This window comes from Malania oleifera, chromosome 1, assembly GCF_029873635.1.
Source record: "Malania oleifera isolate guangnan ecotype guangnan chromosome 1, ASM2987363v1, whole genome shotgun sequence".
Taxonomy (NCBI): domain Eukaryota; kingdom Viridiplantae; phylum Streptophyta; class Magnoliopsida; order Santalales; family Ximeniaceae; genus Malania; species Malania oleifera.
In genome coordinates this window covers 9,316,760-9,338,545 of record NC_080417.1, presented here as the reverse complement: position 1 = coordinate 9,338,545, position 21,786 = coordinate 9,316,760, and the positions used below count along the sequence as shown (strand labels likewise).

Genomic DNA, 21,786 nt, shown 5'->3' with positions numbered 1-21,786 from the left:
TTTACGATCATGCACTCATGGTAATTTATCAGTTGTTTTTTGGTGCTAGTAAAGTCTATTTGTGAGTCTTTTGGAGCATTGTCAATGTTCATAAGTTCATTTGTGAGGTAGTGACAGAGTAATATATGTTTGTTGGTGGTCCAACTCGTCCATGGTTGTTTCGGTGGTTCACCTTGTTCGTTATAGTGCCAGTTAATTTTGATTGTTCCTCTTGTTTGACAGAGGTCTGGCTTGTGAGTGTTGGGATGAAGTCTATGATTCCAAAAACATGCTTCCTTCATCGCTGCCACAAATAACAACTGAAAAGATGGACGAAAAGAATTATTCAATGGTCTAAGGATGTAAGGGTTTCTTAAGCAGGATTTGGAAAATTTGACCACTTGTTCTAATCTGGTTCTTCTAATTCAGGAAGATGCTTTGATTGTTCCCTTTTGTTGAGTTCAATGGAACCCAGATTTCAGCGATGTGCATGCATCTAGATAAATGTGACAAGATTTGGGATTATGCCTAGCTTTTGTTTTCTAGTAACATTACACGTATGTATGATTTATCCCAAGAGTACTGTCAGTTACATCTGGCAAGATTTACCTTCTTTCACTAGCTTAAGGTTTTGGGCAACTGGAACTTTGACAAGGTTCTCCTTAATGTGCTCCCACATTGTCATGGTAAGCCCATTTATCATCAAGTGTGTTACCAGCTGTAAGGCTGCAAGCTCAGTCTTCCTATCACCACATCTACAATTTAATTTGTTCGCCCTGTATTGCGCTCGAAAGAGAATCAAACTTCACCAGGAATTCTTGCAATGGGCTTGCATAGGGGAATAATTTAGGTTGTGTAAAGAAATGAGTGATAGTCAAGTTATCTATCTTCATCACGAACTTCGATCCACAAACTTGCAATAGCATTTGGCATGTACAAAAAAGGAACACAACTCCTTGACTGGCGTTGGGGTCTTCCAATCTTGAATTGCTATCACAGACTATATATCCATCCAAATACAACCTTGTTCAACCACATAACCAAGGAATTTGATGTTCCTCTAACTTCTCTTTTTTCACATAAAGGTTGGCAACCTTCAACTTGTCAAACATTTCTGTAGATGCTCTTCCTGCTCGTCCAGAGTGAAACCGCAGACAACTATGTCATTAAGGTGCACCACGACAAACTTGTCGATGTAGTCATGAAACAACTTCTTCATCAGCGTGCTAAAAATCATTGGCACATTTGTTAACTCAAAGGGCATCACCAAGAATTCATTACGCCACGTACTGGGTCACACAAGTACATTTTGGTTCATCACCATCTGCTATCCTTACCTAATAGTAGCATGATTGCAAGTCAAGTTTGGTGAACTTCTTGGCATGAATTAATTGATCAATTAGCAAAATGGGATACTTGTTGCTCATAATCATTTTGTTAAGCATGTAGAAGTCCACAAACATACACACGCTCCCATCATGTTTCCTCTAAAACAACATTGGTACTATGAATGGTGCTTTGGAAGGACGTGTGTAGCCCACTTCCAACAATTCAACAAGTTGCTTCCCCAACTTTGCTAACCCTAGAAGCGCCATACTGTATGGCCCTTTAATAGGAGGCTTCACCCTTGGTAACAACTTGATCTCAATGCCCCAAACCTTGTCAGTGTGTAGGGGGTGCTGATACCTTCCCCTCGCATAACCAAACTCCCGATCCCGATTCTAGTTAAGCAAAGTGATACTACTAGTTTCTTGGCCTAGGAATAGCCTAGAGACTAATTAATGAGTAGAAAATAGGTTTTCTAACCACACCAGGGTAAATATCAAGTTAGTGGTGACTCAATTTCAAATTTTAATATCTATTCTCCCTCGCCATTCTAGACCCTTCTCCGGGACATTGCGATAGCTTTGCGAATCTGCTGGGGACAAAGAGTCAAGCCATCAATTAATTATGAATTATCCCGAATATGAATTTAATGGTCTTTTGATTACTCCATGATGTTTTGTCCGTAAAGATGAATGGTTCTATACTTGTGAATATTCTGCTTGTGTATAATTCTTATATGTTTAGCTGTGTATATTTAGAGTGGATGTATGAACATGTGCAGGGTCTAATGATATGTGGGGGATAAAAGGATAGGCTTTTAAAATTTATGTGAGTACACACATTTTCATGAGCCTTCTACCCGGGCTTTACCTTTTAGGAATAGAAAAGAGCATAATACCATTAGTTCTCATGAGACAAGGTTTTTGGGGGCGCATGAACCACTCCGCTCAGTTTGAACTTTGTCCAAACCCATTGGGTAAGGATAGGAGGCATGCTGGGAACCTATTATTGATAAGGAATAGAACTTGAACCACACATCTTAAACTTTAGTTTCCCCCCTTAGGATAGACCTTGGTGAAAACTTGTAAGTGATAAACCCACCTAATGCATAGAAAACTCATCCTGTCTTCTATGTTGGATCTAACTAAGTTTTTTTGTGTGGTATCCTACATGTTGCATCCATTTTAGGCATACATGTTACTTAGTCAAAATTCTGGAAAAGCCCAAATAACCTTACAGACAACCAAGTAGTGGTATTCGATGAGGAAGAAATAGAGGTTCAATAGTATTTTGGAGTCCAACAGAATCATTAGAAAGGTATTTGAACTAAAAGAATTTAGGTGATTGAGGAAGGAATTGAGGGGCAATATGGTCAAGTTGGTGCATTAATCCTCCCAAGTCTCCAACCGTTGTGCCTTTAAGAAGTTCCCACTCTTCAGATGAGATTTGTTGCCAAGTCTTACCTTAATAGGAATGGTATGGTTGTAGGGAAAGGTAGGACTGCATGAAAGAATTCTTAGCTGAAGAAAGATTTGTCAGAAGTGGAATGTTCAGTAGATAAGGCAATTCTTAGGAGACAGTAAAGGAAAATAAAATTGCCTACAAGTTGGGGAAGACAGCCCGATTCTTAAGTTGAGGATTGTATATCAAGAACTGGGTTGATTTAGGAGTTTTCATTAGGTGATGAGGTTTTTCTAAGAATTATGGCAAAGTTGTTGTTTAGGTTGCATCACATTCATGCATTTCATGCATAGGCATGCATATATGGTTATAGTCAATAGGTCCTTGCTCATGTTCCAATTGCTTCCAAAAAAAAAAAAAAAAAGTGTTTCAGGGTGGTTGAACTAAGATCCAAGGTTCCAACATTGAGAAGACAAGACAATCTCTCCAAGTGAAAGGTTAGAATCATGGGTGGGCATTTGGAAACCTGCCTGTGGGGACTTAAACAAAGTCATGAGGAGATCAGTCAAGATGTTTGGAAAATTAAAGGTCAGGTAAATAAGTTAATGGAGATACTCATCACTATGAACAAGGGGAAAGTTGCGCAAGTTTCAGAGCCTGTAATGGAAGAGGAGACCGTGTTTCCACTGGGGTTTACACCTGTTGATAATCGCCCTCCAGCTCAACCAATGAATGCAGCAATCGGTCCTAGCCCAAGCGCACCACCATTCATCCCAACGGTACCAGTGTCAAGATTCCCGTCAATGGGGACACCACCAATTTTGATTCCAAATGTTGGTGAGAAAATAGCAACTAAGGTAACAGCCAAGGAGCAAACTCCAAGCTTGGAGTTCAACCGTAAATACGAAGTGCTGGAGGAATGCCTGAGGGCAATGGAGGGAACAAATATGTTTGGATTAGTTAATGCATTTGATCTATGCTTGGTGCCTAATGTGGTTTTACCCCCAAAGTTTAAGGTCCAGGATTTCGAGAAGTTTAGTGGGTTCAAATGTCCATTAACTCATTTGAGGATGTATTGTCATAGGATGGTTGTGCATTCTGATAATGATAAGTTGCTTATCCATTGTTTCCAAGATAGTCTGACTGGGGCAACTATGAGATGGTACATTCAGCTGGACAGGACAAAGATTCGCACCTGGAAGGATTTAGCCCATACTTTTGTTACCCAGTATAGGCATGTGATAGATATAGCTCCAGACAAGTTGACTTTGCAGAATATGGAGAAAAAGATGAATGAATCATTTTAAGAACATGCTTACCAATGGAGAGAAATGGTAGCACAGGTCCATTCTCCGATGGAGGATAGGGAAGTAATTTCTTTATTTGTCAACATCCTCAAAGATCTATATTTTCGTCATATTATCAGAAGCACTCCCCAAAATTTTGCAGATTGGTAATCACCGGAGAGCAAATTGAAGGGGCATTTAAGATAGGAAGAATGAGCAATTCCAGTACTAGGCAGGGAGTCGTGAAGGAAGAAATGAACAGAAACAAAGATAAAGAGGTGCAAGGAGAACAAGATCATCCTTATGGAGGAGGAAATGTCAGAAAGAAAAGGATGCTCATCTAATAGAGTTCTATGCTAGGTTGGAGGATTGGCTAGTCGTCAACTTCAGAGGTGAATCAACATGACGCAGAAGTGATGGTGGAAAATTGGACATGTGCTTGAGTACCCAATGGTGATAGAATCAGCGAAACCTTCATTCTTGTCAATAAAAGGGCAACTCCCATAAATTCTTTCTATTTCAATTTGGTTTGAATATAATGAAATAAAATGCAGTTCAGTCTCATCTCATCACATCCTCCTTTGACTATCACCTTTTGTCAAATTTTGTCTAGTTTTGCTTGTATTTCATGCAGTGATTGATTAGGACTATACACGGTTCGGTGCAGTTCGGTTTTGGCCAGAACAGAAAACCGAACCGAAATTTTTGGTTTTGGGATTTCCGAACCGAAATTATGCTTTAATTGAAAACCGAAAATGTGGCGGTTCGGTTGTGGTTTTTCAGTTTATAACCATTTTTTTTTACAAAAAAAATAACCTTTATTTTTCATAAAGTTGTTGATAATTTATTGAGCATTTTAATTTTTTTATAGGGACTCATAATTTTAACAAAATAAAATTTGTTAGCCACTTTTAACAAAAATAACCTTTATTTTTCATAAAGTTCTTAAAAATTTATTGAGCATTTTTATTTTCTATAGTAGCTATATGGTTATATTGCATGCTATATTTTTACTAGCCATATCATATATATCTTATATAAATCAGTTTTTCGGTTTTTTTGGGTTCGATTTCAACATAACACCAAAACCGAAACCAAACTTTTTTATTTTTGGAAACCGCAACTGAAACCGAAAATCGAAAAACAGAACCGTTTATGGTTTCTGTTCAGTTTCAGTCCGGTTTTCGGTTTTTCAGTAATTTTTGTACACCCCTATGATTGATACAAGGAATGGCTTTGCCAGTACAAAAGACATGGAACTGATAATTGGTTTTGAGAATCCATTCAATAGGGTAATGAAAAAACTAAACAAAACAAAAACGAAACAAAGCAAAAAAAAAAATGAAAGTAAAAAAAATGAAAAAAAAAAAGAAAGAAAAATAGAAATAAAGATGAAAAAAACCTCCAGACTGGTACATAGTATGAACCCTACTTGAACAATGCATTCTCAATAGTTTTAAAAGGATGAATTACTCCAGAGGATGATTTTGACAATCCATAAAAGTCCCTGTGGGAAATGGATTTCAAATTATGAGGGGTTTTGTCAGGAGAAATATTCCTACTAGTTGATATGGGTAGGAAATGATCTACCACACCCTATCAAAGAGTATTTTTCTTGATGTACTCTTGAGGATATTAATGAAAAAAAAGGTTTCTCCTTTCTATTTTAAAATATGGTTGGTGTCGCATGGGTATAATGATTATATTCTGATCAAATGATGGATGGCCATCGTTAGCTGACTAGTGTACCCAAAAAACCAAGTAATGTATTGTTTTCCCATTTGGCAACCCATTTGAGCCTAAATTTTAAACCAACTTTTTCTTAAAGTCATTTTACCAAAATTAAACCTAGGTTTGGGTTCCTTAGCATTTGGCAATTCATTTGAGGTAATGACTACTGCGAAAAGGATGGAAGGTCATTTTTCTACTATGCAAAAGAAAGTCAAAGAAGAAATCCATTGCTACCCATTTTGAGCCTGAAAAATCTATTTCTTGAATAACCCGTCAAAGGATCACACCCTACATTGGGACAGTCTCAAAAAGATTAATCACAAATGGATCCCAAATAAAAAGGGAGCTAAGATTCCTTCACAAAGGAAAAGCAAAAAGATGTAGTAAAAAATAATGAAGAAAGAAAAACAAAGAAAAATCAGGGGCAATCCTTCATGGGTGATCCTTGACTATTGATTACCCTAGTAAAATTCATGACTTTGAGTCTTTTTAAATTTTTTCTTCTTTAGCCAATACCCTCAACTTACATTACGGTCCAAATGAAAGTATTGACCAGATTGGTATGTACCACATACTTCAAATGAATTTTCAAGCTCATTAAGAGTTTGAACTACGTTATAACCTAATTCTAGTAGGCTGCTTGTTCAAAAAACAAGTTTGGTCAACCTTTGTCACCACTTGGAGCATAAATGTCATTGATGGAGAGGGGTTTTTGAGCCTTAGTTTCCCTATTCTTGCTGAAACCTAAATCCTTAGCCTGCATTTCATCCCGTGTCTTAAAGTTCACCCTAAGATTGGAATATTGATCAGAATACCTAATGAGTCACTAATTATAATTCAAGATAGAAAGTTCCAAAGGAGGCTGATTAAAAGAAAAAAGAAGGATAAAGCAGTTGTGCTTGCCCATTGATGTGATTCTCTAAGTAAGCAACAAAGTTACACCAGCGTCGAAGTACTGGTAAAGTTGTTTCCTATTAAACAAGCAAAGAAAATCAAGTAAGAGCAAACAAGTTTGAGCATTCCATTCATATCCTTAATGAGAATGTGTTATTTGATTGCATATTTATTCATTTAAATTTCAAATTGATTTTAAAACATTAAGAATACAATCTCTAGAAAGTCCTTGTTGAGAAAATTCTGTGAAACATTTCAAAACTCAAGGTGAACAAAACCAATCACAAGTAACCTGGGGCAAATATCATGCTAAGTTTCAGGGAAACAAAATACAAGGGGCATTCACATCAGATTAGAATTTGGGAATATGGCAAAGATCGATTGCAGATCTTAGTTTGTCACTTTGTTGATTAAAAAACGTATTGGGGGAGAAAGTTCATGCATCTTCATGCATTTCATGCATTGCATCAAGTATGATAGGAAGTCATTCACCTACATTTTGTAAAAAAATCATGGCATGATTAGAGTTAGGAGGGGTCCTCATAGCATGCATCATTATGTTCATATCATATAAATTTTCGACTCTCATCCATTCAAATCATTTGTCTTTCGTGAATTGAAAAAAATTGCGTTCTACCTAGGGAATAAGGCACCCCAAATCTAGGTAGTTACTTCCAAGTTATTTTGTCCACGTCAAATATTTGGGGCATTAGTCCCCAAGTTCAGGTGAGTCATCTTCAAGTTGTTTTGACTATTTCAAATGTTTGCAGCAATTACAATTCCCAAAGTTTGAATGGTCCCATACAAAAAGCTCTGGCTATCTTGGAGGTTTGCGGCAATTAGGGTTCCCAAATCCAAGTAGTCATCTTCAAATTGTTTTGACCATTTCATATGTTTGCGGTAATTACAGTTCTCCAAGTCTAAATGGTCCCATCCCAAATGGTTTGGCTATTTCAAAGGTTTGCGGCGATTAGAGTTTCCAAATCCGAGTAGTTATCTTCTAGTTGTTTTGACCATTTCAGATGTTTGCGGCGATTACAGTTCCCAAATCTGAGTAGTCATCTTCAAGTTGTTTTGACCATTTCAGACGTTTGCGGCAATTATAGTTCCCAAAGTCTGAATGGTCCCATCCAAAATACTTTGGCTATCTCAGAGGTTTGCGGCAATTAGAGTTCCCAAATCCGAATAGTCATCTTCAAGTTGTTTTGACCATTTCAGATGTTTGCGGCGATTACAGTTCCCAAAGTCTGAATGATTCCATCCAAAATGTTTTGGCTATCTCGGAGGTTTGCATTAGAGTTTCCAAATCCGAGTAGTCATCTTCAAGTTGTTCTGACCATTTCATATTTTTTCGGCAATTACAGTTCCCAAAGTTTGAATGGTCCCATCCAAAATGCTCTAGCTATCTCGGAGGTTTGCAGCGATTAGAGTTCCCAAATCTGAGTAGTCATCTTCAAGTTGTTTTGACCATTTCAGATGTTTGCGGCGATTACGGTTCCCAAAGTTTGAATGGTCCCATTCAAAATGCTCTGGCTATCTCGGAGGTTTGCGGCAATTAGAGTTCCCGAAATCCGAATAGTCATCTTCAAGTTGTACTCACTACTAACATTCAAAATGCTCTGGCTATCTCGGAGGTTTGCAGTGATTAGAGTTCCCAAAATCCGAGTAGTCATCTTCAAGTTGTCCTGACTACTAACATTCAAAATGCTTTGGCTATCTCGGAGGTTTGTGGCGATTACAATTCCCAAAATCCGAGTAGGCGTCTTCAAGTTGTATTGACTACTAACATTCAAAATGCTCTGGCTATCTCGGAGGTTTGTGGAGATTAGAGTTCTCAAATCCGAGCAGTCATCTTCAAGTTGTACTGACCACTGACCATTCAAAATGCTCTGGCATTCTTGGAGGTTTTCGGCGATTAGAGTTCCCAAATCCGAGTAGTCATCTTCAAAGTTGTATTAAGCATTAACACTCCAAAGTTGCTTTGACCATCTTAAAGGTTTTGGTGTTTATAGTTCTTGAATCTGAGAGGTCTCATCCAAGTTGACCATTTTTTGTCCCATCCAAGTTGTACTAACCACTAACACTCCAAGTTACTCTGACCATCTTAGAGGGTTTTGGCATTTATAGATCCCGAATCTGAGAGGTCCTATCCAAGTTGACCATTTTTGGTCCCATCAAAGTTGTACTAACCACTAACACTCCAAGTTGTTTTGATCATCTCAGAGGGTTTTGGCGTTTATAGGTCCCGAATCTGAGAGGTATCATCCAAGTTGTTTTGATTGTTTTAAAGGTATGTGGCATTAGTTCCCTAAATCTAAGCAGTCGTTTTCAATTGAAAGTTACTCACGAGTTGCATGGCATGATTTCCAAACCCATTGTAGTAATCTTTTCCATCAACTAGGACATTTTACATCTTACTCTGTAAGTTTGTGAGTTGGCCTGGGTTTCCATACATCTTTGTAAATTCATATACTTTCTTTTGTAGGGGTGTTTTTTTTTGTTATATAAAACCCATTCCAAAACTTGTGTCCTTGCCTTTATAGATTTGTTACTAAAAGACGACAAAAGACATGCCTTTTGTCATCTTCAGTAGCAAACCTATAAAGAGGGACAGTTGTAGACACCCCAAATTGTCCAAAGTCCTAGATAACAAAAAACAAAACAAAAAAATAGAATTTTTTTTTATTTCATAAAAAATACAAAATCAAAATACAAAGAAAGGAAAAAATACATTTTACAATGGAAAATAAAAAAAAATTCAATAAAAAAGAAAAAATGTGGGTCAACATCTTCAAGCTTCCAATTAAACCTACAAGGAAAAATCAACAAAATAAACATGCGTAAAATGTGTAAAAATCAAAAATAAAATTGATTGGCATGATTGGTCAAATTATCAATTTGCATTAAGTTGGATTAATCAATTAGAAATTGATTGATCAAATCAAATTGAAAGTTGATTGAATCTCCAGGCCTATAAATAGAGGCTATTGAAGAGAGTGAAAGGGACAACACAAGAAGAAAGGAGGAGAAAAAAAAGAGAGCTTTGTGCTAAGAAAGAGTGAGGGAGAAAAAAATTTGTTTTTTTGCTGAAAATTTAGGATTGGAGGTGCCTACGCATTTCAACTTGATCTAGACGATCGGATGATAACTTCTCAGCCGATTGAACTGAAATTCTTAGAGGTTGTTCATGACTCATTCTTTTTCATTGTGGACAAATGGATTGTCATTTGGAGCTTTGCAACATCAATTTCATGCCTTAAACAGCAGCTCCATTGTAGCAGCAGCTCCATTGCAGCAGCAGCTTCAAGTATTGGAATCCACAAAGAAGCCTATACAGTTCTATGGTCAAATTGAAGAAAACCCAACTGATAAGTAAACCATTTCTCTTTCATTTTTTTTTTTTTTTTTTCTATTGTGTTTGATGAGATTTTTTTTATTTAATTTTTAATTTTTGTTTTTTTAATTTGGAGAAAAATAATGAAAAATCATTAAAAAAATCAGCAAGAATTTAGAAAAAAATATTTAAGTCAAAAAAATATTTGAGTTATTTTGACTTGAAATTTAAAAAAAAAATGGAAAATAAAATACCAAAAGAATGAGAAAAAAATATTTTCTAAAAAATCCCAGATATTTTAGAAAAATGTGGGAAATTTTCAAAAAAAATTTACAAAGAGATTTTGAAAAATCTGGGAACGTTTTTAAAAATACCTTTTGATAATTTTACTTGTTTTTGAGTGAGTGCGTCATAATGATTTCAAAAAGGGTAAAGAGGTATTTCACACCTCACCTATATTAGCTCTAAGGAGGGTTTAACTAACAAGAACCCCTTATTTGGAGGTCTTATTAGACATTCCTAATCGCACAGTGATTTTTATTTTCTTATTAAATCTCCCTTATTTATTTATTCCTTTTTTTATTTATTTGTTTGCTTATTTATTTCTTTATTTCAAAGGGATTAATTAAAGATCATTATCTTCAATTTAGGGATAATTCATGACTAATTAGGTACCATTCGTAGAACAGGTGTGTAGAAGGTGATGATACCTTTCCCTCGTATAATCGAACTCCCGATCCTGATTTTGGTAAATAAATAAGGAAGATTTAAAAAGAAAATAAAAATTACTGTGCGATTAGGAATGTCTAATAAGACCTCCAAATGAGGGAATCCTGTAAGATAAACCTCCCTCAGAACTAATACAGGTGAGGTTTGAAATACCTCTTTAACATTCTTAGATTTTTCAAAATCTTTTTGTAAAAATTTTATGAAATTTTCCCACATTTTTCTAAAATTTCTGGGATTTTTTTTTAAGAATTTTTCTCATTTTTTTGGTACTTTATTTTCATTTTTTTTAAAACTCAGAGTCAAAATAACTCAAATATTTTTCCTGACTTAAAAAAAATATACTTTTTTCCAAATTCTACCTAAATTTTTTTTTATTTTTCTTATGATTTTTCATTATTTTTCTCCAATTAAAAAAATAAATTAAAAATTAAATAAAGAAAATCTCATCAAACACAATAGAAAAAAAAAAAAAAAACCAAAGAGAAATGGTGTACTTATCAGTTGGGTTTTCTTCAATTTGACCATAAAACTGTAGGCTTCTTTGTGGATTCCAATACATGAAGTTGCTGCTGCAATGGAACTGTTGTCTAAGGGACAAAACTGACGTTGAAAACTCCAAAAGAAAATCCAACCGTCTAGAATTAACAAGGATGAGTCCTACATAGCATGTCAAAATTTCAACTCAATCAGACTAGAAATCATCATCCGATCGTCTAGATCAAATTGACTGCATAAGCACCTCCAATCCTAAAGATGCAGTTGTAATGGGGTTGCTGTCCAAGCCATGAAACCAACGTTGCAAAGGTCCAAATGATAATCCGATTCTCCATAATAAAGAATGATAAGTCATGAACCTGTTCTAATTTCAGTTCAATCGGACGAGAAATTACCATCCGATCGTCTAGATCAAGCTGACATGCGCAGGCACCTCCAATCTTGAAGCTGCTGCTGCAATGGGCTTGTTGTCCAAGTCATGAAACGGACGTTGCATAGCCCCAAATGACAATCCGACCATCCACAATGAAGAAGAATGAGTCATGAAAACCTGTAAAAATTTGAGTTCAATCGAACGAGAAATTACCATCCGATCATCTAGATCAATTTGACATGCACAGGCACCTCCAATCCTAGATTTTCAACAACAACAAAAAAAAAAATCTCCCTCACTCTTTCTTAGCACGAAGCTCTCTTTTTTTTTCCTCCTTCTCTTTTCTTGTGTTGTCCCTTTTACTCTCTTCAAAAGCCTCTATTTATAGGCATGGAGATTCAATCAACTTTAAATTTGATTTTGTTGGCCTCACAAGGTTTAAAATCTTGTTTTGATGATAACAAATCAAAGGAACTTAACATATTTGGTTAAGTGAAGATTCAAGACTCAAGTTTGTTAGATCAAGATCAAGTGATTCAAGTGTTTTAGATCAAGATCAAATGATTCAAGTGTTTTAGATCAAGATCAAGTGCCTGACAAGTCTTTTGAAAGCTAGAACTCAAAGATAAAAGACATGGTGAAGCTAAAGACTATTGAAGCCTGAAGTTAAGATAAACATGAAGAATGAAAGCAATGCAAGAAGACTTAGTGATTAAAAAAGTTAGTCATTAAGAAGTTTTATGTAAGTACTTCGCAAATTTCAATATAAATGTTTTGAAGCTCTTAGGAATCATTATTGACTATAGAGACCTGTTTTTGAAAACTCCAGAAAACATTTTAAAGTATCATTTATGTTTTTCAAGATTAAAGTGTTGAAAATCAAAGTTTTTGGAAAGTTGTAAAATTAAGCGACTGACCTGATTCGATCAGTTGACTGACATATTTATGCTAAATAAAATTAATACACAGAACAAAATCAAGCGACTAATGAAACACCATCAGGTGAATGACATTTTTACGTTGTTAAAATCTGAACTGACAGAATAGAGACAGGCGACTGATCCCATTCTGTGTTTGAATAAAACGCTGAATTAAAAGGCACAGACGATTGACCCCGATATCTCAGTTGACTGACCTTCGTATTTTTAAATTTAAAATAGTGAGGGAAAGTTTCCAAATATGATTACTTGGTCCCCAAATTTTGAGAAAATTTGGGAAACACTGCAAGTAACTTGGGGAATACGAAAATTTGCTTTTTCTATCTATAAATACATGTTAAACCTAAGGATTAAATATACCAACAAGCCAATCAATCAAATTCTCATACATTCTAAGCTATCTTGCTGAATACTTTTGCTGAAAGTTCTTGCTGAGTTCTTGCTGATTAAAAGCTCACAGTTCTTGCTCTTTCATTGAGATTTTCAAATCTAAGATAGAACCCTGGTGATATCTTCTTGAGCTTCATTCTTTATATTGTTATTTTGCTGAAGTATTTTGATCTTTAACTTGTACAAATCTGCTCTAACTGAGAGTGTCTATTGTACAGCACAAAGTTTGCTTCTTTGTATTGTTGTTTTTGACGATTCAGGGTTGTTGGATTGTTGCCTAGCAAAAAGGGGTATTCTTGTTAAAGAGGGATCTCCAACTGAGAAAGAGAGAGGTTGTAACTTTGCCTAAGTAAGAAAGTTGGAATCCTCACAGCGGTCGCTTGGGGCAAGGACGTAGGCTGCAGGCCAAACCTTGTAAAAAATCTGGTTCTTAGCTCTTCTCCTTACTCTCTTTAATTTTTTGCAAAACTATTATATGCGTGTATGATCTTTATATCTTGCTGAATTTTGGGGATTGTTGGAATCTTGTTTTTTATCAATATTTAAAATCAGCATACTATAAATTATTTGGCTTGATATTTTCAATAAAAACTGATTTTTGAAAATAAACAACTGAAAGATAATTTGAACTAAAAGTTTTACAAAATCAAATCTCTGAAAATTGTATTTCATTGATTGAAGTAAAAAAATAAATTTTGAGCTCAAGTTTAAAAGCTGAAGTTTGTTTCTAAACCATCTTAACTTGATTCTTGAAGTTTACCAGCTAGATTTCAATATTAAAAATTGAATTTGAATTGAATATAAATTTATTATCAATAGAATAAGAATTGTAAAGGCTGATTAATTGCTAAAAGCAAATATTGCTGAAATTAAAAAGAAATTTGTAACACAAAACAAGCAAAAAAATTTTAAAATCCCAATTCAACCCCCCTCATACCTAGACTCTCAGATCTGATCAATCAATTTTTAATTGATCAATCAAACTTAACACAAATTAATAATTCGACCAATCATGCCAATCAATTTTAATTTTGATTTTTACATATTTCACACATGTTTATTTTGTTGATTTTTCCTTGTAAGCCTAAATTGGAAGCTTGAAGATGTTGACCCCCATTTTTTCTTTTTATTGTATTTTTTTTATTTTCCAATGTAAAATGTACTTTTCCTTTTTCTGTATTTCCTTTTTTTTTTTTTGTATTTTTGTATGAAATGAAAAAAAATTCTATTTTTTTGTTTTGTTTTTTGTAATATAGGACCCCGGACAATACAAAGCCATGTGGTAAGTCTCAAATAGAGTAGTGAGATATTTTTGAATTTGCATAATCATAAACCTTTTGATTTCATCCCTCAACTCTTTCTTGAACAAGATTACCATTCTAGGTTCCTTACTAAGAGCACAACGATAAATGAGGTCTCTAAATTTAAGGTAATGGTCGGTGACACTAGAAGAAAGTTGTCAAAGACTACACAGTTGATCTAGTAATTGTTGAGAATTGCCAACTATGTAGGAACCACATGCAGAATTTTTTTAAAAAAAAAATTCTTTTTAGCCAAAGAGTAAAAAACTAAATATGGACCGATGCAAACTCGAACAAGTACCAAATAGATAAGCAACATTTAATCAATTTATATGTAGTCCAAGTAGTGTAAGTCCATACAATGTTACCAAAATCTCCTTGCTCTCACTTTGTACTTTTGAGACTTCAAATATTTTAGGGCAACTTCTCATAGAAGCTTCAAGAACTATGATAGCACACTGATTTTACCCTCCAAAAATATGTACTAAGCAATCCAAGATTAATTTCTTCAAATAAACAGAAAAATTTCAAGGAGGAAAACCAATTTGTTGCAGTAAAATCTCAAAACACAGCAACTAGGCCTCAATTTGGATGCTGGCAGACCTTCAAAACTCTGAAATTTGCTCAACAGCCCAAGATTAGGCGGTATTTCACCTTAGGGATGCAAACCAAGCTAGATACTTCAATATTCACTCAGAAAGCTTCAAAATATCAAGTAAAATTCAAACTCTTGAAGCTGGAAGCAATTTCTCACGAATCTAAGCAAAACGGGGAAAATCTAGCAACTTCCCCACGCGCGTGGCCGGCGCATGTGGCAAATGAGCCTTCTTTAGGGCTTTTCAGTTTTTAATGTATAGGATTTGATGCCTTACCGAGGCATTTTTGAGCCTCTTGGTTTGACATTTGATGCCCATGCAGGTTTAGCAGCTCCTCAGCCTCCCTTTATTTCTCAACCATAGGAAACAGTGGAGTCTATTTTGGATAACGAGTTTGTGGCGTCTCCTCATGGTGGTTTTCATCGCTACTTGGTTCAGTGGAGAGGTCGATGTGAGTCAAATGCTACATGGCTTGCCTAGGATGTTCGTGACAGTGCTCCTGACTTGGTGGAGTCATATTTGTAGTCCAACTCTATGGAGCAGAGTTCCTTTCAGTCGAGGGAGAATGATGGATTTGTAATTATGTGTTTAGTTGGGTTAGTTGTATTAGTGTTATAAGTGTTGGACATGTAAGTTTTTTGTATAGTTATTGTTTTGAATAAGATCGCAGTTTCCGTCTCCGGCAACTTCCCTACGCGCGTGGCCGATGCATGTGGCATGTGAACCGTCTTCAAGGCTTTTTCGATTTTTAATGTAGAGGATTTGATGCCTTACTGAGGCACTTTTGAGCCTCTTGGTTTGCCATTTGATGCCCATGCAAGTTCAGCGGCTCCTCAGCCTCCCTCTATTTCTCAACCATTGCAAACAGTGGAGCCTATTTTGGATGACGACTTTGTGACATCACCTCATGGCAGTTTTCATCGCTACTTGGTTTATTGGAGGGGTCAACCCGAGTCAAATGCTACATGGCGAGGATGTTCGTGACAGTGCTCCTAACTTGGTGGAGTCATATTTGTAGTCCCACTCTATGGAGCAGAGTTCCTTTCAGCCGGGGGAGAATGATGGATTTGTAATTATGTGTTTAGTTGGGTAAGTTGTACAGTTATTGTTTTGAATCCCACTCTACATGGTTTGCCGAGGATGTTTGTGACAGTTCTTCTTCTTCTTCTTCTTCTATTCAGCTAATGCTTTTCTTCTTATCTTCTTCTTCTTTTCCTTCTTCTTCTTCTAATCCTCTCAATTCTTATCTATATATATATAAATTCTAATATATTTCTATTCAGTTGCTGCTTTTCTTCTTATCTTCTTCTTCTTCTTCTCCTGCTTCTTCTTCTAATTCTCTCAATTCTTATCTATATATATATATATATATATATATATATATATATATATAAATTCTAATATATGTCCTAGATCACACAATCAACCGACATACAACATTAATCTTACAGTTGCAGAAAATTAGCAAATCAGCAACCAAATCATCAACCACTGAATTCCCAATCCTAGGATCTTGTTTCACAAAAAAAAGTCCATAAATGCCAAACAAATCAACGACGAGAAACTACACACAAACAAATACACCAATTACTCTATACACAAACCCTCAACCAACAATTCACCAATTAGTAAAACAAGAAAGAATACAAGAGCTCCAACCAAAAAAAATTCCATGATGAAATATAAGTATGATTGCAACAATAGAAATTTTCTATAATGAAAGCTGAGTATGATTGCAATAATAGAAATAATAGTATGATAGGCTATTTAGCATTATCTCCCAGGTTGGTGACTAAGAACGAGGATATTACGGTCATTGTGATTTACTTGACATATATTACAAACAAAGGGGAGACCTATGTCTCTTATTACGCCTTCCAATTTATGCAACAATTTAACATAGTATCAAAGCATACTCTAGAGACCTAAACACTAAGCACCTCAGGCACTGCCAAACCGAGCACTAAAACCCAACAACTGCTAGCATCATTGTAGGCTTGAACATAACCCAACAACTGTCGAAAGGAACATCAGTTTCCGTAAACTTCTTGGGCGACATTGAATGTTCGAGAACAGAAAAACCTCTTAGATCTTGCAAAACTAACACCACAATCAACCACAAAAACTATCAATCAGCTTGTCAATAAAACCCCATTGTTGGAGCTACCCTCACGCCTCCTCATGTGCCAGTTGAAGGCTAGTGTCACCAACTCCACGCACTAGTGCGTGAGGCTTCATATGGCCATGTTTTTGGCCTGAATTTGTCCTACATTATTATCCCACTATAACCACATTATTGCTTTTGGTGATGGATCTTTTTTCCAAAGATTCCACCTTGGTTTTCATGAGAGGCAATCTGAGAATGATACTATTGAGGGCTATTTGTCAATGGTAGCTTAGTCAGTTAGGACATGAAACAATGTTATAATACTGCATTTGTGATCCTTTTAGGTTGTTTATCTTGTTTGTAGGTGGCCCCAAATTCCCAGTTTTATGTGTTGGGATGGAGTCCATAAATTCCAAAGCATGTCTCCTTCTCCATTGCCACAAATTACAATTGAGAAGTTGGATAGAAAGAATTGTGTATAGTGGTACAAGACTGTCAACATATATTTTACATGCTTAAGAAAATTTGAACACTTCCCCATTCTTTAGTATTGAAGCATATATTAGTTTTAGTTAAGGGGGTTCCAAAGAATCATCCGAACATTCTGAGATACGGTTGCTACCCACCTCGGGGCACCATAGCATGTCGGGAATTAGGGGGGACATACTAGACGTATAAGTTACAATAGGGTAATAGGAGTGTCACAAATTGCTTTCCAGAAATGAAATGCATCTATGAGGAACTCAACATCGTCCAACCCATAACATTGATGTCCATGATATGCAAAAGTAACGGAAGCAGATGATAGTTCTTTGAGTCCCTGGAGAATAAAACCTAAGTTCAAGGCAATCCCAAGATCTTTGGTAGCACAGAGTTGTTATCATTGCTAATGTTTATTCTCACATCCTTCTTTCTTCCTCTAGCAATCATTTCTCAACCTTTAGTTCTCATGTTTCAAAGTCTAGATCCAAGAATGCAACTTTTGTTACGCATGATGATTTTGGTTTTGAACCAAGTAGTCGCAAAAGTTCCCAAGGTGGTTCAAGTGGTCGTGGAAAAAGGGATAGATGTGGTAAAGCCCCTCGTGCAAGTATATTCATTATGGATGTGGAGATCATACGACTAATCAATGTTGAGATCTTCACAATAAACACCCCAGGCATCGCCAGCATCTATCACATATTTCATTCTCCCCAACTCAACTATGCATGTTTAAAAGGAAGAGTACTCAAAGTTCCAAAAGTAATAGGCATTCTAACAAGATTCTATTCCCATTGCATCTCTTGATCATTGTTTTTTGCTAGTATTTCTCCCACTAGTCCTTGGGTTATAGATTCAGCTCCTAATGACCATATGATAGGTATGACCAATTTATTTTTCTAAAAGCTAACCTCATGTTACCACCCAATATTACTACTATTAAGAGAATAGGGACACTGCATCCTGATTCCTATGTTTCTCTTTCTTCCACTTCATACATTCCTAAGTTTCCATTTATTCTTATGTTAGCTAGCAAGATTAAATTATCCATGAATTGATCTATAACATTCTTTACTCATTCTAGCATCATTCAAAACTTAAAGACGAGGGAGACAATTGGCAGAGAACATGAGGCTGGTCAACTTGACTACTTTGAGTGGTCATCTGCCTATGCTATTGCTCCTATACCACTTTAAATCCATTGTCGTCACGGCCACCCTTCTTTGCATGAGTTAAAATAGTTGGTTCCTACTTTGAGTTCCATATCTGGTCTTGCGTGTGAGTCTCGTCAATTGGGAATAAATGAATGATCATCATGTTCCATTTGCTTCCCCAGTCAATAAATAGGAAATTAACCTTTTACGTTAGTCCATTATGATGCTTAGGGTCCCATTCGATTTGTGTCAAATTTAGGTTTCCAATATTTTGTCACTTTTGTAGATGACTACTCAAGGATGACCTGGTATTCTTTAATAAATGATCATTCGGAATTATTTCATATTTTTGTGCCTTTCAGTATGAGATAAATACTCAACTAATTAACGTGTACAGATACTTTATAATGATAATGTTAAAAGTACTTCAATACCCAACTAACTAACTATATCACTAAGCTTGGAAATGATACATAAATCATCTTGTGTCCACACTCCACAATAGAACAGAGTTGCATAAAGGAAAGATAGATATCTCTCGAACTCATACCCTACCATATCAAATGAATGTCCATGAAATGCTTAAGACTGATATTGTGTTCACTACTTGCTCTTTTATCAAAAAAATGTAATCGTCCACTCTGGAGGCAACAACAACAACAACATAACCAAGCCTTAGTCCCACTAGGTGGGGTCGGCTATATGAATCCTTTTCCTCCAATTTATGCGACCATGGACCATTTCTTTTGATAGATTCAAGGATATTAAATTCTTATTCACTATCTCCTCCCAAGTTATTTTAGGTATACCCCTACCCCTTCTACTGCCCCCCACGGAAATTAAGTCACTCTTCCTCACAGGTGCACTATGTGGCCTACGTTCCAAGTGTCCATATCATCTGAGTCGTCCCTCCCTTATCTTATCTTCTACAAGAACTACACCTAACTTACCACGAATATGTTCATTTCTTAATTTATCTTTCAATGTTATACCACTCATCCATCTAAGCATTCTCATTTCTGCAACTTTTACTTTTTGGATAATATGTTTCTTCATCGCCCAACATTTCGATCCATATAGCATAGCTGGTCTTATAGCTGTCCTATAAAACTTCCCTTTCAATTTTAAGGGTATTCTACGATCACAGAGCACACTTTAAGCACTTCTCCATTTTACCCAACCTGCTTTAACTCTATGCATTACATCATCTTCAATTTCTCCTTCAGCTTGCATAATAGATCCAAGGTATCGAAATCTACAAGTGCTATTTATTTCTTCATCATCAAGTTTAACTGTCTCCAATATTCCTCCTATCATTACTAAAATTATATTTCATATATTCTATCTTATTTCTACTTATCCTAAAGCCTCAAGATTCCAAAGCTTCTCTCCATAATTCTAACTCAGTCTCTACTCCGTCCCTAGTTTCGTCAATTAATACAATATCATTTGCAAACAATATACACCATGGAATCTTCTTTTGAATACTCTTAGTCAATTGATCCATCACTAAAGCAAAAAGATAAGGACTCAAAGCAGATCCTTGATGTACACCTATGGTGATTGGAAATTCTCTAGTTTCTCCATCTATAGTCCTTACACTAGTTATTACTCCATCGTACATATCCTTAATGACATTGGTATACCAACTACATCCACCCTTTTTTTATAAAACCCACCATAGAACATCCCTAGGTATCCTATCATATGTTTTCTCAAGGTCAATAAATATCATATGCAAGTCCCCTCTTCTTTTCCCTAAACTTTTCCATTAATCTTCTTAAAAGATAAATAGTTTCTGTGGTAGATCTCCTAGGCATAAAACAAAATTGATTTTCTGAGACCTTCATTTCTAACCTTAATCTTTGTTCAACTACCCTTTCCCATAGTTTCATCGTATGACTCATAAGTTTAATTCCATGATAGTTATTACAATTTTGAATATCTCCTTTATTTTTGTATATAGGTATTAAAGTGTTTTTCTTCCATTCATCTAGCATTTTCTTAGTTTTGGGGGTAGAGTACCCCTAATATGTTCTCTTCCCAAATGCTCCTTAATGCTCTCTAGTCCTCAATCCTCATATATTAAGGTATGTGTCCTCTGTCCATCACTTAACTCCAAAGGTGGATAAGTTGGATCTTCATGCTATCAAAAGTATTTTTCTTGGTTACTCTTGTACTCAAAAAGGATATCTATGTTATAGCCCTACTTTATGTCGCTTCTTTGTTTGTGCCTTCTTCGAGTCTATACCATATTATATAATACCCTAATTCTTAAGACAAGCCTTGATGAGACCCTTCCCTTTTCAAATTTATTATCTATGCCCAATCATCCTCCTGCATCTTCATCTCATTAGAGTCCTTCTAGTCACACGGATCATCCTAATTTGCACATGTATACACACAGTGACTAAAAGGAAAAGGACCTTCTCCAACTTCTACTGCTATACCTTTAGCTTCCTTTCCCAATGATACCATGTCCTAAGATGTTGATCTTCGTATTAATGTCTGAAAAGGTAAATGCAATTGTACCCAATATTCAATCTGTAATTTTGCTTGCTAAGATTTCTTGTTGCCCTCGTAATAGTGTTTTGTTGCTCTTCCCAAATCTGTCTTTGAATCTCGATCCAATTTTGGGTGGAAGATTGCAATGGATAATGAGATACATGATTATAGGATAATGGCACAATGCAAACTGGTTTATACCAAGAAGATCGATTCTCATGGTTTTGTGGTTCATTTGAAGGCTCATTTTGTTGCTAAAGGATATACTCAAGTGTATGGTTTGTATTATCTGATACATTTTCCCTAATCATCAAACTTGCTTCGATTCGTCCATTCATTGCCTTGCTACCACTTGTTGTTGACCTTTTTTTTTAATATTAAATAAGCTATATTAGATAGAAAGAAGAGAGGGTACAACATGTGGGGACAAGGAGTCCACCAAATAACAACAAAATACCAACAAAGAAAAAAGAGTTGCAGCCGGGGGGGGGAGGAGCCAAAAAAAAAAAAAAACACAATATTACAAAATAAAATTACACACATTAACCAAGGAAACCCCTTTTCAAATCCCTTCCGTCATAATTTACCGAGCTCTTCAAGTTCGCTAATTCCCTTTGGCTGTTCATTTTTCAAATTTTGCCACCATCCATCGCACCTCATTTCCTCCAAAATCAGTCAACTTTAACTCCATTTTATCCAAAAGATCATAAGCTTCAAACTCCTTAGGAATCTCCTCCACGGGTGGAGGCAAAATTCCATCCCTATGC

At 35.8% G+C, this 21,786-nt stretch overlaps 1 protein-coding gene across 17 annotated transcripts in view; it reads right to left on the bottom strand.

Moving 5' to 3' along the window:
* The window catches only part of LOC131163418 (uncharacterized), a 76,313-nt gene that overhangs the window by 29,124 nt on the left and 25,403 nt on the right, over nt 1-21,786 (bottom strand). For 3 of the 17 annotated variants that reach the window (XM_058120068.1, XM_058120070.1, XM_058120077.1), the window contains one exon: nt 11,571-11,725. The exons of the other annotated variants lie outside the window; for them this stretch is intronic. In XM_058120068.1, the coding sequence (XP_057976051.1) occupies nt 11,571-11,573 (3 nt within the window). In that variant the 5' untranslated portion in view covers nt 11,574-11,725. The remainder of the gene's footprint in view (nt 1-11,570; nt 11,726-21,786) is intronic. 17 annotated transcript variants of the gene reach the window in all.